Raw genomic sequence first — 18287 nt, forward strand, 5'->3', positions numbered from 1 at the left:
TATTTATAAAACAGAAACAGACTCACAGACGTAGATAGGAAACTTATGGCTACCAAAGGGGAAAGGCAGAGGGAGAGGGATAAATTAGGAGTTGGGGATTAGCAGATACAAACTACAATCAATATACACAAAACAGATAAACAGCAAGATCCTACTGTGTAGCCCAGGAAACTGTATTCAATATTTTGGAATAAACCATAAGGTAAAAGAGTATTTTTTAAATGCATATATATTACTGTATACTCTGCTGTATATCTGAAACTGACAGAACATTGTAAATCGAGTATACTTGAGTTAAAAAAAGGAAATAAATGAATTATTTCTTAAAGGAAATAAGAAAAAGTTGAAAAAGCTAGCCCAAAACCCAGAACATGAAAATGAAAAGCTCATCAAATTGAGAAACACCATAATGGAACAATATTCAAGGACTGAAGGATCAGCGCGAGGAATAATTTTCACAAAAACACGACAGAGTGCATATGCCCTTTCCCAGTGGATTATTGAAAACGAAAAATTTTCAGAAGTAGGAGTCAAAGCCCACCATCTTATTGGCGCTGGACACAGCAGTGAGTTCAAGCCCATGACCCAGGTGAAAACATCCTTTTGGATTTTTTTTCTTATGCTGTCATTTCTCTTCACTTGTAGTCTTTTTTCATCAATCTTCTCATCAACCCACAATGTGAGTTTAATATCCATCAATCTGTGGCATTTGATAGGCTAAGCTTTGTTCTAGGAATCACTTTCTCCATATTCTTGGAGGAACTTTCTATCTTGGGTTTCTTTTGTAAAAATGCTTAACGCTTAAACTTAGTAACAAAATGGGAAAACAGTCACAATATAATATCAAATGGAAAAATCAAACTCCCACAAAAATATGTGCATTATAATTAGAACTATGTAAAATATGTTTGCATAGGATAAGATCTTTAAGGGAACTTGGAAAAGTTAAGACATTTGATTAAGACATAAGACATTAAGACATATGATAGAGATTTGGGACTATGAGAGATTTTCTTTTCGAGTTTTGTTTTGTTTTGCTTTTAATCTATTATACTACTTATGTGCACAGTAAAAAACACTTGGAAGAAGGAAAAAAAGACACTTATAGAGATTATAAATATGGGTGAAACAGAAATGGCTTGTTGGTGTAAAATGTCTTCTGAAGCCCTATTTGTCCTGAGTTTTTCTGGACAAAGGGACACTTTAGTTCCATTATGGTCATCATCATTTTTTCCATTGGAACAAACTGAATTTGTTTTAACATTTGTTGAAAAGAAGTTGTTCTTCAAATTGTGCACCAAAACACTTGGTATACTCTCTACTTATATTGGAGTTGCCTCTAAAGTTTATGCCAAAGAAAGCACTGTTTTCTTTAGGTAAGGAGTTCATGATGAGAACTGCTTTACTTGATGTTTTGCTGTTTGCCCTAGCTGCCAGGAAGCTTATAGCAAAACTGAAGTTCATTCTCTCAGCTTCTGTTTTAATTCCTACAAGCGATACACCTATACTTTTTCAATTTTGGTCCCATTTTTTAGTTTTTATTCCATTAGCTTTAGTGTTAAAACTTTGATTTTATGTAGCCTTGGCTCCTCTTTGAAAAGAGATGGGTTAAAAATGGCAAAGTATCCATTCAAGCTACTTTTTGCTTATCCAGTTTTGACTAGGTGGCTGAATGCCCAAATATAGAACACACCCCCTTCCTCACTCCCCACATCCTCACCTGTAGACTGACTTGAATTTACTCATTGGAAGAGGAGTTAGGCATCTCTGTAATATGATGTGAGGGTCTGACACTGAGTCTGAAATTCTCACTATTAAAGTTACTCCTTTGAATGAAGGCACAAACATCTGCTAAAATCCAAGGATCTGTCAAGTTTATATCAATAGAGGGCATGAGTGCAAGAAGGAGAAATCATCAAAGAAGACTGGAGAGGGATCTTTCTGCAGGATTCTCCAGCAGTTAGAAGTCAAAAAGAAAGACATATGTCATCCTGCCTCTGAAAAGAATTGGATGGGAATAAGAGAACATACAATCTGTCTGACAGGTGTATTTTTGTTTAATGTATGGAGGCAAAAGATAGGGTAAATATACACCAAAGGCCACTGGATCAACAGCTTTGATAAGAGTAGTTATGAAAATAAAACTCCACTGGCTACATCAAGCTAGGATTATGCTCACCAGTTCCTCCTATGCAAGCGCCAAAGTGAATATTTGATTCCTTTACCTATGTTAACTTTCAAAATTCAGATTTTTAAAATTTAATATAACTGTTTAATTATGTTTTTAATAACCTATTCTTTCATTTTTATTGATGTCATCCTTTTGAACAGATAATATATTTACCTCTTTAAAAATTAATAAGGTACAGGGCACACCAGTGTCCCTCAGTCTCCCAGCTCCTCTCCCTGGAGGCAACCAATGCTTTCAGTTTCTGTCAGGAATGCTTCGTGTTTCTTTGCTTGAATGACTCTTAAAGTGACCAAATGCAAAATACAGTGTATATTTTCTCTCTGACTCAAAATTTGACTGTCTTTAAAAGTGTCATCGCATCTTATTCTCTGTTAAAAGATTCTGAAGTTAATGTAGTAAAAAGCAAAGCCTATTTTAGTGTCTCATTGCTGTATCCTCTTCTCAACTGAAAGCATCTCCTCCTTTCTTCCTCCTAAGTCACCCATCAGTTTGTTTCCTTGGCACGCATGATGGCCTTCCCACCTCCAGACTGGAGGATGGAAATATTTTTGTTGCTGTGTGGTAATCCCAGATTGGACATCAAATGCTGCCTCACCATCATGTCTTTGTTCAATGCCAAAAACAGATGGCAGCAAATCCGTGTATGATCTAATCCTTTCATTTACACTGACCAGTTGCAATTTAGTGTTTCTTTTCCTAATTAGAAGATTTTAATGTGTTTAGCATTACAACATTTAATTTACTAAAATGTTTCTACAGAATGAACAAAAAGAAGTCATTAGTAAATTTCGCACGGGAAAAATAAATCTGCTTATCGCTACCACAGTGGCAGAAGAAGGTCTGGATATTAAAGAATGTAACATCGTTATCCGTTATGGTCTCGTCACTAACGAAATAGCCATGGTCCAGGTACATTCAGATACCTCAAATATGTTAATTTCTTATTTTGTGTTCTTGTTTTGTTTTCTTTTAGTAAAACATTACTGTTTAGTAAAACAGTAATGGAAAGTGAAAGTTGCTCACTTGTGTCTGACTCTCTGCGACCCCATGGACTAAACAGTCCATGGAATTCTCTAGGCCAGAATACTGGAGTGGGTAGTCTTTCTGTTCTTCAGGGATCTTCCAATTCAGGGATCAAACCCAGGTCTCCCGCATTCCAGGAGGATTCTTTACCAGCTGAGCCACAGGGGAAGCCCTTTTTGTGTGTGTTTTGGTTTCTTCTGGTAGAACAGCACACATAGTTTAAAAAATATATCTTGTTTTCCTACAAAAAGAGAAATCAACCAGATAATCAGAAAGCCACCAAATTAAGAAATACTTGAATTTCAGGAGTTGATGTGTTATTCAGTGCCTCACTACTCAGAATGAATTTTTCATGAGGATGATAGCGTTGATGGTGAGGTTCCTGGCCAAGGCGATAACATTTTTTGTTACTCAAAATGTGCCTTAGTATTAACTCTCTATACAAAAGTGAAGAAATGTATTGGGCTTCCCTGGTAGCTCAGCTGGGTAAAGAATCCACCTGCAATGCAGGAGACCTGGGTTCGACCCTTGGTTAGGAAGATCCCCTGGAGGAGGGCATGGCAACCCACTCCGATATTCTTGCCTGGAGAATCCCTATGGACAGAGGAGACTGGAGGGCTACAGTCCATGGGTTCACAAAGAGTCAGACACGACTGAACGACTAAGCACAGCACAGCGTACCACCACACTGAGTGTGTTTTCTTGGAACATTGAAGGCAGATGCCAGAAACAGAATGGCGCTTGCCTCAGCTCTGGTGTCAAAGTCAGAGAGGCCCTTCTCCCCATTTGTCCTCCCTACCAGGAAGGGGGCAATGGGGCTCCCCCAGCCCAAATCACTGATGATGGTTTGCAGGGTTTGAGAGGGGTACTTGGGGAAAAGAAGGGCAAGACAGGATGGCCTTGTGTCATTGATGCTTTTGAGGGCCGGTGTGGGCTTCTGTGGTGGCTCAGTGGTAAAGAGCTCACCTGCCAATGTAAGAGCTATAAGAGACACAGGTTCGATTCCTGGATCAGGAAGATCCCTTGAAGAAGGGCATGGCAACCCTCTCTAGTATTCTTGCCTGGAGGATCCCATGGACAGAGGAGCCTGGCAGGCTACAGTTCATGGGGTCACAAAAACTCGGACATGACTGCAGCGACATAGCACGCATGCATGGGGGAAATCCTACAGCATTGTTTTTCACTGAAGTGCATTTTGAGTTTCAAATAGCCAACTTATCAAGAAAATGGATAATAACTGACTTTACAGAGAATAGAGGTGTCTTTTGATGGTGGGATACTGAGCAGTGAATATCATTCCAGAACAAAAACAGGAGCATTTGCAGCAAAGCACAGCCCTTCATTGACGTCATTGACTTGATTTCTTTCTGTTCTCAGGCCCGTGGTCGAGCCAGAGCTGATGAGAGCACCTATGTCCTGGTTGCCCAAAGCGGCTCAGGGGTTGTGGAACGTGAGACAGTTAATGATTTCCGAGAGAAAATGATGTATAAAGCTATAGACCGTGTTCAAAATATGAAACCAGAGGAGTATGCTCATAAGGTATTGTTTTGGGCCAACTCTGAATTTAGTTTTCACTTTTAAATGGCTGCCTGTGGTTGCCATGATATCTCTTTGTGGTTAAACATCTAGACAGAAATTGTGCTGAATTATAAGTTCCAGTTTGAAGAACTGTTCTGAGACCAGATTCACATGCAAAGACTCAAGATCCGTGGTGGGCAGAAATCATCAGGGAGCCATTCTATAAAGTTTGATAATATAAATTTAGATTTTCCCTGATCCAGAAAGACTAGTGCAACTCACTTGTTCAATTCAACCTGGTCATTTTGGTCCCATCTAATCTGTACAGGCATTTTTTTCATTTTAGAAATATTTGTGAAGTGCCTAATCGTGTTAGGCAACATTATAAAAATAGTGAATGTAGCTGCAAGCAATGCAGGTAGATCCCCCCTGCATGAAACTTATATTTGAGTGAGTACATGGTGAGATTTGAGGAGGAGAAACAATAAAGAGAAATAACGCAAGTTATACATGAATGGAGAGGAGAGCTGAAGCATTAGATCAAGACAATGTGAAACAAACATCCAGTTGGGCACTTTAGGTTAGGTGTTTGGGAAAGGCCTCTAAGAGGGAGAGACAGTGAGGCTAGCCCTGAATGTTAAGAAAATAAATCATATACCATCTTGCTGCATTTCAGTTTACTAACATAGAATCATTTGAGTTGTGAGAGGAATGCAGCAAAGGAAGAATGTATTTCTACAATATTTCAGGAAATCCCCCATACCACTGAATTAAAGACTGTAACTACTATAATAGCAAACAATCCATTTAGAAGAAAATTCACACCCTTGCATATGGGTGTGAATGTTAGTTTCTTAACATTGGAATTGGCTCTACCCTAAATAGAGTTTCACGGAAGGGATGCTTTCAAATTGGTGTGCATTGCTATAACCAACTCCAAGGTTTCCTGGCCAGGTTTCTACACGAATTTATATTTTAAAACCCCTTTAAATATAAGGCAAACCAAACATTTTGTGGTGTCAAATCAAACATTTGTAGCCATGTAATACCACTGGAAAGTTAGCACTTTACATTTAAAGTACTAAATGAATAAATCACGTGGGATGTTTTTCAAAGATTAATGTTTCAAGACCAGTGTTTTGTATAAACTCTAGAACCATCTCTGGAGTTTGTGAGTCGCACTTTTCCAGATAATCTCTAGAAAAGACACAGTCCCTTTGGGGGCCCCATGAGCTATCTTTTTTAGGTCTCCTTTGGCTAAGAGACCTACTCTACTCTACTCTCTTAAAACTGCTCCAGGTAGACAAACCCAGAGAAGGGATGGCAATGACATGGGGTACATGTCACCACTACTCTGTTTAAAGCCCCATCACACATTGCCACCAGGTCAAAACACTTCTTTCTACTGATTTAAGAACCCTTCTCAACATAACATTGGGGCAACCACTAATGAACAGTTTGAGTTGACAGATAAGGGGAGGTCTATTTTCTATGTTATATACTGAGTTTATACATAACCCCAAGCTTCTTCAATCAAATCAGACTTCTAGGAGTAATTTGAAGATACTAAACATTGTCCCTGGCCTTGACCCAACCACATTTGCCACATTACATTTTAATTGGAATTAGACTGATTATTATTAGAGGAGGAAGTGGCATCCCACTCTAGTATTCTTGCCTGCAAAATTCCATGGAGGAGACTAGTGTGCTACACTGCAGTCCATGAGATTGCAAAGAGTTGGGCACGACTGAGCATGCACACAGACTGATTATAGCTATGCCTCCCATATATTTGTTATGATTTCTTTTCTTTTCTGGCCCTTCTAATTGTTTCATATCCTTTACTAGCTTAGAGTTATTCTTTTGGTTTCTGGTGTCCTGGTTATATATCCAAACACTGACCTTGGTTTTGTTTGCTTTTTTTTCTGTTGCATTCATAGTTATTTCTTAATTGCCCATATGTATCTGTTCCTATGCCAAATCATCTTTTCACCAGCTCACTGAACTGTAAATATCCTGCAAGAACAGCCTAATTAAACTTTTAAAGAACAGAATACTTCATTATATTGTTATAATTTCCATAGGAAATTTGTCTTCATACTTATCTGATTAAATCGTATGATAGCCCACAGGTTCACTTGCAAGGTTTGTTCTCTTTTCGGTGCTAACTATGGCTGCCTCGAGTCAAAGTCTAAAACAGAGGGGAGAGCCAGAGAACTGGGCTATTCAGTTTTGTTCATCAGCACTGATAGTTTACTTATCCTGAAAACTTTCCTTTGATTTTAGGGAAAACAATGGCTTCCTCCACAACTTAATATCAATTTGTCATCTTTGAGAGGTTTAGTTTGGAGGTAAATTATTTAAAAACTAGAATTGTCTACTGTGAAGTTGTATAGGTGTGAGAACTGGCCAGTCTCTATCTCAAGTTTTATATCTTTCATAAACTATATTATTTCTGTTATGAATAAGTTTCTCCATTAGACACAGAACTGGAAATATAAAAATTTAAAGATTTTATTCTCTCATATGAAGACTGTGGGCAATTAGACATACACAATAGTTCCATGATGTCATCAGGATGCCAAGATTCCTTTCTCTTCTCTGCCTTTTTACTATTTGGCTTCCATTCTCAAGGTCGAAGCTTTTAGAATTTCAACTGCTGCATGTTCACTCTAAGAAGGAAGGAGGAGAAAGATGGAAAAGGCAACAGTGCCCATACCTAATACTTAATGATCCTTACTGGAAATTTCATTCAACATCTTATAGACATGTCTTAAAGGCCACTGACTTGTAAATGAACTCATTTGGTGGTATATTTCCACTCAGAATAAAATTATAGTTCTGTTACTACGAGGAATGGATCCTGGGTGGTAAACTAGTATTTTCTGTCACAAATGTATAGAGGAGATAAAATAGTGAAGAGTCTGGAAGTTACAATATATGAAGAGACGTGAAAGAAACTGGAGGCTTCTCATGGATAAGAAACGACTAAGGGCGATGAAGTAAGAATGTTTAGTTCTTTAAAGAGACTTCATATGGAAGAAAGAGTAGACTTATTTTATGAGATAAAATTAAAACCTATGGAGATGTGGATTACAAGGACTTTCTTTGTTTTTGTCTCTTTGTTTGCTTTGTCTTTATTAAATATTGCAAACATTTTCTCACAGTAGAACATTTTAAAAAATGGAATGGGGTATGTTTTGAACACTTAGGGATTCCACATTTCCATGATCACAGGAGAAGATTCTATACTAAACTCTTTGGGGGCCATCACCTCATCACTTTTATTCTTATACTTTAAGTCAAGTGTATATTTTCATAACTATCTAAGATCTCTGAATTCCAGGCAATTTACTTCATTGAAACTATGGGAAAAAAATCACATTGAATATTGTTTTGCAGATTTTGGAATTACAGATGCAAAGTATAATGGAAAAGAAAATGAAAACCAAGAGAAGTATTGCAAAGCAGTTCAAGAACAAGCCATCATTAATAAATTTTCTGTGTAAAAACTGTAGTGTGCCAGCCTGCTCTGGAGAAGATATCTACGTAATTGAGAAGATGCACCACGTCAATATGACACCAGAGTTCAAGTAAGTTCAAGAGAAACCTTATTTTCGTTTCTTTATAAGGGATGAAGCAGTTTGTATTGTAAATGGTCTAACAAAATAGTACACATGAGATTCATTATTTTTTCAGAACTCTCCTTCTTAGTCCCCAAATTATGAATCTTATTTCAAGTGTCCATTTTTCAACTATATACACGAGGGCAGGAAAGGAGAAGTTTAAGACCCAAAGCCATTTTCATCCAAATCAGATTGGTTTGTGAATGCTCATATTTGTTTTCAACTTCTTGAGCAACTTACATCTAGTTAAAATAATCAACAGACCTGAAAGAAGCCATAAAAAGCAACATACCCTGAGAGGTGTGTGCCCAGTGATTTGGCCAACGGGATGAAGTACAGAATGGTGCATGCATGTGGATGACTGGCAAGCCCATGTGTACCATGGGCTGTGTACTGGTCCTATGTGAATTCTCAGGGATGATTCTGACTCCTTGATAATTTTAGGAAACTGTACTTTGTGAGAGGAAACAAAGCACTGCAAACGATGTGTGCTGAGTATCAAACAAATGGCGAGATAATCTGCAATAAATGTGGCCAAGTAAGTAAATTGCTGTGGGTTTAATTTTACTCTGGCCAAAAGGAATTCTTAATTGAATGTGCAATTAACCTTTCCTCTCCCCCTCTCTTTTGTTTTCCAGGCTTGGGGAACAATGATGGTGCACAAAGGCTTAGATTTGCCGTGTCTCAAAATAAAGAATTTTGTAGTGGTTTTCCAAAATAATTCACCAAAGAAACAATACAAAAAGTGGGTAGAATTACCAATCACATTTCCTGATCTTAACTATTCGGAATATTGTTTGTTTAGTGATGAGGACTGACATTTGATTCAAGATTTCTTTTAAAAATATTATCAACTTGACATTTACATGATTTTGGTTGTTTTCATCATACTACAGAACTTATGTGAACATTAATAAAAGTCAGTGCTTTACTCTGTATTGAGCTATATGAAAGAAGACAATATATTATGCTTTCAATTTCTACCTTGTTTGTGGGCAGAGGTTAAAAATAAAAAGCTTCCAGTAAAACCCTTTAGTGTGGAGCAGTATATTACTATGGGAAGGATGTTCAAGTATAAATAAGGATCTGAAGTACTAATCTCAGTCCTGTCACTAAATTTCAGAATAAAATTAAGCAAACCAGTTCATCTTTCTGAGCCAGTCTCCTTTTTGGTGAAATGGTAATGGTACTATCTGCTTTTGCTTTTATTAGCTTTCTATTGCTTCATAGGGCTTCCCTGGTGGCTCATGGGTAAAGAGTCTGCCTGCCAATGCAGGACACTGTGGTTTGATCCCTGGGTTAGGAAGATCCCCTGCAAAAGGATATGGTAACCCACTCCAGTGTTCTTGCTTGGAAAATTCCATGAATAGAGGAGCCTGACAGGCTTCAGTCCACGGGTCACAAAACTGTAGGACATGACAGCGACTAAACAACAAGTGGCTTAAAACAACACCCATTTATTATTGCACATGTTCTGTAGCCCAGAGGTTGCTCAGCGTCTCAAAAGTCTGAAAGTCAAGGTGTCAGGTGATGTTTTCACCTAGATACTCTGGAAGAAGAATCACTTTCAATCTTTTCAGGTTGTTGGCTGTCATTTCCTTGGAACTGAAGAATGGGATTGCTATTTTCTCGTTAGCTGTCTACTGGGGATCACTCTAAGCCCCAAGTGTCACCCTTATCATGTGGCCTGCTCGTGGGGCCTTTCCCAGCTATTTGTTTTTTCACAGCCAGCAGGAGACTCTCTCAAGTGTGCTAAGACAGTCTAACGGTAATCATGGGAATTTTTAACTGTAATCCCATCATATTCACAAATCCTACCCATATTCAAGGTCGGGGGAATTTTCAGGGAATATATACACACCGGCAGAGATCTTGGAAGGCTTCTTAGAATTCTACTTCCCACATCTCTTGCCCAGTGTTCATGATTAAGTAATATATGTGTTCGACATGAGTTTGAACAAACTCTGGGAGCTAGTGAAGGACAGGGAAGCCTGGTGTGGGCAGTCCGTGGGGTAGCCAAGAGTCAGACAGAACTGAGCAGCTGAACGACAGCAACAATATATGCGTATGTATGAAAGTACTTTGAAAAATGTGAAGTACCATGAAAGGCAAGGTATTGTCAGGGGAGTGTAATCTCCTCAGTTCTGTCTCGTCACAACAACGATTTGAAGCGACAGATGTTAAAGCCCTCGGTGCATCACAACTCTTGGACAGTCCGTGTTATAGTTCTTGGACAGATCAGTTTTATTTAGAAAATAAAGGAAAATGCATCCTCGAGACATGAGGGTATGCCTACCCAAAAGATGCAAAGAGAAGAGAGAGAGAGAGAGAGACCCCCGGCCCTTTGGCTCCTCTTTTTATATGTTTTTCCCTCCCCCTGGGCCTGTCCTTTGTAAATTGGGCTAGCCAGGAATACTGTTTGTTCCACCTGAGGTGGTCACTCCGGGTCCTCAGATCTTCCTTTGTTCTGGCTTTTCCCTTCCTTTTCTTTTAGCCACCACCATTCTGGACTCCTTTTCTTATTCTAACTACCTAATAGTGTATTAAAAAGCAGAGACATTACTTTGCCAACAAAGGTCCGTCTGGTCAAGGCTATGGTTTTTCCAGTGGTCATGTATGGATGTGAGAGTTGGACTGTGAAGAAAGCTGAGCGCCAAAGAATTGATGCTTTTGAACTGTGGTGTTGGAGAAGACTCTTGAGAGTCCCTTGGACTGCAAGGAGATCCAACCAGTCCATCCTAAAGGAGATCAGTCCTGGGTGTTCATTGGAAGGACTGATGCTGAAGCTGAAACTCCAGTACTTTGGCCACCTCATGCGAAGAGTTGACTCATTGGAAAAGACCCTGATGCTGGGAGGGATTGGGGGCAGGAGGAGGAGGGGACGACAGACGATGAGATGGCTGGATGGCATCACCGACTCGATGGACATGAGTTTGAGTAAACTCCAGGAGTTGGTGATGGACAGGGAGGCCTGGTGTGCTGCGATTCATGGGGTCGCAAAGAGTCAGACAGGACTGAGCGACTGAATTGAACCGAACAGTATTATTAAAAAAAAATCAGGTAGGTTAAGGCTTACTTCCACAATTTTCCCTTCATGAACATAAGACTATGCTCAGTAATTACCTTAAAAGAAAGGAGGTTAACTTCAGACTAGTTATTAATATATATGAGATTACCTATGTCAGTGGAGATGTCCAGGGTTCACATAGTGTTGAACAGGCAACAGGTGCTAGATGTCATTAAAAATAAATAGAAAGTGTTTACCTGCACCACCAGAGAAGGCAATGTCATCCCACTCCAGTACTCTTGCCTGGGAAATCCCATGGATGGAGGAGCCTGGTAGGCACAGTCCATGGGGTCACAAAGAGTCGGACACAACTGAGCGACTTCACTTTTACTTTTCACTTTCATGCATTGAAGAAGAAAATGGCAACGCACTCCAGTGTTCTTGCCTGGAGAATCCCAGGGACAGAGGAGCCTGGTGGGCTGCCGTCTATGGGGTCTCACAGTCAGACACTACCGAAGCGACTAGCAGCAGCAGCAGCAACCTGCACTACTCCCTAGTCCTAAGCTGAAGAGTAACCTCTCTGTGTCTGGGACATGATCAGTGTTCCTGAGCTAAATGTGATCGTTAGGAGATAGACACAGGGCCCAGCACAAAAGAACATTCTCCCAGTAGAAGAGTAGCCTCTTTTGTCAAGGAAGAACCACATGATCGAGACAGAACCACAACAGACCATTTTAACCCACACTTACCCGGTCTCACAGATGGTCTGCTTCACAGAAAGTTACCTCCTATGACTAAGGAGAAACAAAGTGACGGAGGGAGTAAAAAAGTAAATTCTGTGGTTTGGGGATTAATTAAATTCTATCTAACAATATCTTTGAATCTTTTGATTAGACCTGAGCAAATATGAATATTAACCAATCAGAGCCCTTCAGAATACAAGAGGACAAAAGAAGGCTGTGATTTTCTCAAGATATTTTTTAAAACTCCAGCTGATTCCATTTAAAGTATTGCTGTCCTCTAGAATATTTTGGAAATTATACAAGAAATCAAATGCATAGAATAGCTAAACATACTACCACAACATATGTAGACTGTTTATGAAGTATCAGCAAATACTAGGTTTTCTCATCTATGTTTTCCAGTATGTTTTCAATAAAGAGATATTATTTTTATCGCAAAGTTTTAAAATACATGTTTCAAGTAACATAAAACTTAATATGCACTCTACCTGAACTCAAACTCTGAGGCATTAAAAAATCATTGAAATCGTTGTAACACTTTAATTGTTAATGAACAGTTTAATATTTTAAGGTCATTTACAGAATATCTTCATGACAGGTAGATATGTCAGATGCCTGAGTTTCAGTCCCCATATAGTCTTCAATTACTTGGGTAACTGAGCAACCTCATCTCACAAAGCTTGCGTTTGCTTTCTTAAAAAATCAGAGGTTATATTAGGTGGTATCAAAGTTTCCTTACAACTCTAGCATTCTCATTGTTCATGCTTCTGGCTCCCTGGCTGCTCTCATATGGAGACCTTGTTTAGTGATTTGTGATATTACCAACCATGGACTTGGGCTTCCTTGGTGGGCTCAGATGGTGAAGAATCTGCCTGCAATGTAGGAGACCCAGATTTTTACCCCTCGGTCGGGAAGATACCATGGAGAAGGGAATGACAACCCACTCCAGTATTTTTGCCTGGAGAATTCCATGGACAGAGGAGCCTGGTGGGCTATATAGTCCATGGGATTGCAAAGAGTGAAATACAACTGAGCGATTAACACTTTAACAACTGTGGGCTAAATATCTACTGCATACACTACACTTTTGAAGGTAGCTCCTGTTTGCTGAATGGCATTGCAGAGGTCTCACTAAACAGGTTCACAGGCTGGAGTCATGCATCTCAAGGCAGGGTTGAAAGGTCTGAAAGGGTCCAGAAATTTTAGAACAACCAGCTTTTCCAAGCCAATAGATCATTGGCCAATGTTGGGGATAAGAAATGTAAAGGCTGTCAACAAATTTGCCTCAGGTAAGGGGGGATAGGATTTCACAGCAGATGGAACTGGGTAAGGTAATAAATCGGGTAACTAAGTTTGTACAAGAAAGGGTGCCGTTCCCCCTTGGGGAACAGATTCATGAGTTTACACTTGGTGACCAAGTATGGGTCAAAGATTAGAAACATGATTTGCTAGCCCTTTGGTGAAAGGGCCCTTATGTTATTCTAACTACCCCTACTGCAGTTAAAGTTGCAGGTATTGTCCCTTGATCCATCACACCAGAGCGAAGAAGGCATACCACGCTGACCCGGAAGACGCGGAGTGGACCACCCAGAAGGACCCCACCGACCCACGGGGAACCAAGATCATTCTGAAGAGAAAGAAGAGAAGGAGATCCCGGACGAGCCCTCTACAGGATGGAGCTGGGTAAACGACTCCTGCTGCTCGGCCTCTTCAACGCAATCCTGAACCTGACCAGTGTTCCTGCACAGGACAACGTCTTCATCTCGTGGGCACATTCTTACGCGAACTTCCACAACTCCTCCAACTGTTGGGTATGTGGGGCCATGCCCCTGTCAGTAATGGACGGACTCCCCTGGTGGGTATCGCCACTCCGTTATGGGGACTTTATACCACTGTGTTCCTTCTTAGAGCAACAGAAAGGAACTTTTCTCTCTCTCACCAACCATAACCTTTCTTTGCTCTCCTGGTGTAAGAAGAAGCCATCAATGGGCCAGGGACATAGGGTTACATTTAACATGAACACCAGCCTTATGGAGATAACAAAGGCTTATACCTCATATATGAAAATTAAAGAGAAAAAGGGCTCCCTTAACAAAAGGGGGACAGGCCTCCTGGTACCTTGAGCAATACTACCAGGTCTGGGATGAATATTTCTGGATGACTCCTGAGAAAGGACAGTTGATTACCCCTGCTACTATTTGCTGGGAACAAAAAGAACAGAAACTTGTATTTGGAGACCACCCCCTAGACCCAAAAGAATTAAAATATATGGGTTATTTGCCCCCTGAACAATGTAAACAAATCTTGGAAGTTACCTATCACCCCAATCAGTCTGTTCAGTGGCCCAGTTCCGACTGGAAATATAATCCTGGAATCCGCTGGGTAGCCCCCAATGGGACCCAGTGGCTCTGTGGGCTTAACTTATGGCCATGGTTACCAGTTGGCTGGGTGGGGCGTTGCACATTAGGATTTGCTTTCTCCCATGGCAGTATTAAGCCTAGCCTACACCAGCCTCCAGTAAACCTGCCTTATCTGCATGCAAGATGGACACGATCTGTGTTCCAATGGTATGACTATCTTGCTGCCTTGTTTATACCCTCTGTAGGGACAACGGATATCATGGTTAAGGTAGAGGCCTTAACTAATTTCATTAAACAGGCCCTCTTAGACAGTACTAAAGCCACTCAAGCTTTGAACGAAGAACAGATTCAGATGAGGAAGGCAGTAATTCAAAATAGGATGGCATTAGACATACTCACAGCAGCCCAAGGAGGGACTTTGGCGAATGGTGTGTACATCCCTGACCTGTCTGAAGATGTATCTGCTGCCTTGGAGGATATGCAAAATCAAGTGAAAGCCATGTCTAATGAATTGTTGTTATAGTAATCTTGATCATACTGCTTTGTGGACCCTGCTTCCTACAATGCCTTGTGAATTTTGTAACCCAGAGGTTGATAGCATTCTCTCATGTGGGTGGCAGGAGGGCTAAGGTACAATATATCTCAATAAATGATGCTCGTTATGGAAACTAAGAGCATCAAGAGGGGGGAATGAAGAAAGAATTCATAGGGCCTGGACTCCATCTCAGGCCTGTCTGTGCTGATCGTGCGCGGCCACCTCTCCAGTGGACTCTGAACTCTGTGCTTAGCGCCTGTGGGAATGACAATGGAAGGATAAGACCCCCCTCTGGGCAGGGGAATCTTGAAGAACAGACACTAATCACCCCTGCCTCCAGACACTATCTATCAGAATGTAAGCACAGGCTTATCAGTTATTAACTATTTGGAATGTAACTGCGGGCTTATTGATTATTGACTGTTTGAACACATAACACGTGAATGATGGGGTTATTGTAGTTGTATTTACCCTTCCTTTGTTTATGTAAGTCTCAAGGGAATTGGGGTAGTGGGTTTGGACACATGGGGTATAAAAGATTTTCACAAATGCTGGTCGGGGCCCTTGGCTAAGAGGAGACTCTGCCTTGGGCCCGCCGGTGTAATAAACTGCACTCCACTAAAAAAAAAAAAAAAAGAAATGTAAAGGCTTACTACCAAAAGTTTGAGATCATTTCAGTGAAATCCCAAGAAATTAAGATACAGTAACTTTTGGTTTATATAGGTATTTTTTGTATGGCATTGAGTGTAAGACATTGAGGCAACACATAAATGGATGAGAAATAGTTTTCCACAGGATGATTAGTGCATGTCACAAGCAATTGTTGAAAATGAAAAATTCTATGTGAGGTGAATACTTTCCTCTTTGCAATTTAATAGTCTCTATATCAGAGTGTTGTGTCTTAGGGAAAGGAAGGCTTCTGACATTATTTTCAAATGTTTGAACCTAAAGGCAAAGAGGATTCAGTGATTCTCGTTGTTGCTTTTAAGATGTAAGAGTCTTGAACACATTTATGTGCTAATAGAAAAGGACAAGAGGAAGTGAGAAAATTAACAATGTTCTGCCCAAAAGTAAATTGTTTATTGGGTATTAATAATATATTCTACAAAATGTTCTTGCTACAGAATTTTCTAGTCACCCTGATGCCTTTGCACAAAAGTAGAAGCCCTTCCGGAGGTGGAAATGGCAACCAGCTCCAGTGTCTTTGCCTGAAAAATCCCATGGACCGAGGAGCCTGGCAGGCTATAGTCTATGGGATCCCAAAGAGTCGGACACAACTGAAGTGACTTAACAGGCAGGCAGGCAGAAGCCCTTCCTTGCCATCTCTTCAGCAGACATCCTTCACATTTTTCAAAGACAAAATCTGTGTGTCACTTCCCAGTATCTAGCACAATTCATGTTTTCAGAATTAGAATGGAGAGCACACCCAGGGAAAGTAACGTTCATGCACCCTGAGCAAAACAAAGTGCTCATTTCCAAAATCTGGTAAACAATTACATGAGTCATAGCAACAAAGAAAAAACAAGAAAATTATTTTATTTTCTTCTAAGAGTTAGGAAGTTAATTTGAAGTGACTGTAAGTTTGTAGTTTGCTGTTTGTGAATTTATCCTTAATTAGTTCTACTAGACATACAATTTTACATCTTTGTTTTTATTAGGAGAGTACGGAGTGAGACAAACGGGTGTGGATCCTCACTAGCTTTGTGACTTGAGCAAGTCACTTAATATCTCTGAGACTATAGGAAATTAAAACCAATCTTGAGGAGCTTTCAGGAGAATTTAGATATTGCATAAAACATACCTGCTGCTGCTGCTGCTAAGTCGCTTCAGTCGTGTCCGACTCTGTGCGACCCCATAGATGGCAGCCCACCAGGCTCCTCTGTCCCTGGAATTCTCCAGGCAAGAATACTGGAGTGGGTTGCCATTTCCTTACTGGGTGCTAAATGCATTTGGTTTCTTGTATAATTTCCAAATATATGTATAGAATATATTAGTAAGAGTTTTCAGAAAAGCAGAAGCAGTGGTAGAAGCACAGCTGTGGATATAGCATAATGAGTAAATGTTTGATTATGAGTATTATAAACATTCAATATTTATCTAGAGGGCTTTTCTCAAGAAGTAAGGGGCTCAGTGGTAAAGAATCCACCTGCTAATGCAGGAGATGCTGGTTTGATCCCTGGGTTGGGAAGATCCCCTGGATAAGGAAATGGCAACCCAATCCAGTATTCCTCCCTGGAAAAATCCCATGGACAGAGGAGACTGGCAGGATACAGTCTATGGGATCACAAAAGAGTTGGACAGGATGTAGTAACTAAACAAGTATTAGTTGTAATGAAACATGATTGCTATGAATATGCTATTCAGTGTAGTTTGAGGAAGGATTTAATGGTCAAATCTTCTATAGATGCAACACAAAGATAGGTATCAATCACAAATATAGAAAAGTATAAAGATCAACACTTTTTAAAGCAACTGTAGGAGTTAAGTAGGTCTAGCATATAGATAACAATTATAATTAGAGCCTGTCTTCATCTTCAAGAAGACTATAATAATGGAAGCAACCTAATATATAAACATACTATACATACATACATTTATATGTGTGTGTGTGTGTGTATGTACGTATACACACACATAATGGAATACTACTCAACCATAAAAAAGAATGAAATATTGTCATTTGCAGCAACATGGATGGACTTAGAGGGCATTATACTAAGTAAAATAAGTCAGACCAGAGGATGACATATACTATATAATATCCCTTTTATGCGGAATATAAAAAATACAACAAACAAGTGCATACAACAAAAAAGAATCAGAGTCATGCTGTAGAGAACAAACTAGGGTCTATCAGCAGTGGGAAGAGGGGAGCAGTATATACAGGTTGGAGAGTGGAAGGCACAAACTTTTGGTTGTTAAGATAGGCTCAAGGATATATGGTACAACACAAGAATATTAGCCAATATTTTGTAATCACAGTGAGTGGAAAGTGACCTTTAAAACTGAATATACATTTAAAAATAATAATATAATTTGAAACTAAGCAGGCCAGCAATTGCATGAAAAAATGAAAGTGAGCTAGAGAAGGATTTTTGTTGTAGCAAGTGAACAATAATTTTTGTCCAGCACAAATTGTAATTTTTTTTTTTGAGGGGGTGGTTCTCTAAACATTTTTTTCAGGTCATAAAATATAAAATATATATGGAAAGCATTGTATATTATATACATGTATAAACATATAATTTTTAGATATTTTCTACACAGAGTATTACCAAGTTTCT

The 18287-nt window shown here is 39.6% G+C and overlaps 1 protein-coding gene across 1 annotated transcript in view; it reads left to right on the forward strand.

The window, feature by feature from the left end:
* IFIH1 (interferon induced with helicase C domain 1) overlaps positions 1-9511 on the forward strand; it is a 56149-nt gene extending 46638 nt beyond the window's left edge. Inside the window, exons 11-16 of the mRNA XM_043894390.1 lie at positions 330-589; positions 2951-3100; positions 4592-4753; positions 8135-8325; positions 8803-8896; positions 8997-9511. Of these exons, the coding sequence (XP_043750325.1) occupies positions 330-589; positions 2951-3100; positions 4592-4753; positions 8135-8325; positions 8803-8896; positions 8997-9176 (1037 nt within the window). The 3' untranslated portion in view covers positions 9177-9511. The remainder of the gene's footprint in view (positions 1-329; positions 590-2950; positions 3101-4591; positions 4754-8134; positions 8326-8802; positions 8897-8996) is intronic.
* The last annotated feature ends 8776 nt before the right edge of the window (positions 9512-18287 follow it).

The sequence above is a fragment of the Cervus elaphus genome, chromosome 33, assembly GCF_910594005.1.
Source record: "Cervus elaphus chromosome 33, mCerEla1.1, whole genome shotgun sequence".
NCBI classification, from domain to species: Eukaryota; Metazoa; Chordata; class Mammalia; order Artiodactyla; family Cervidae; genus Cervus; species Cervus elaphus.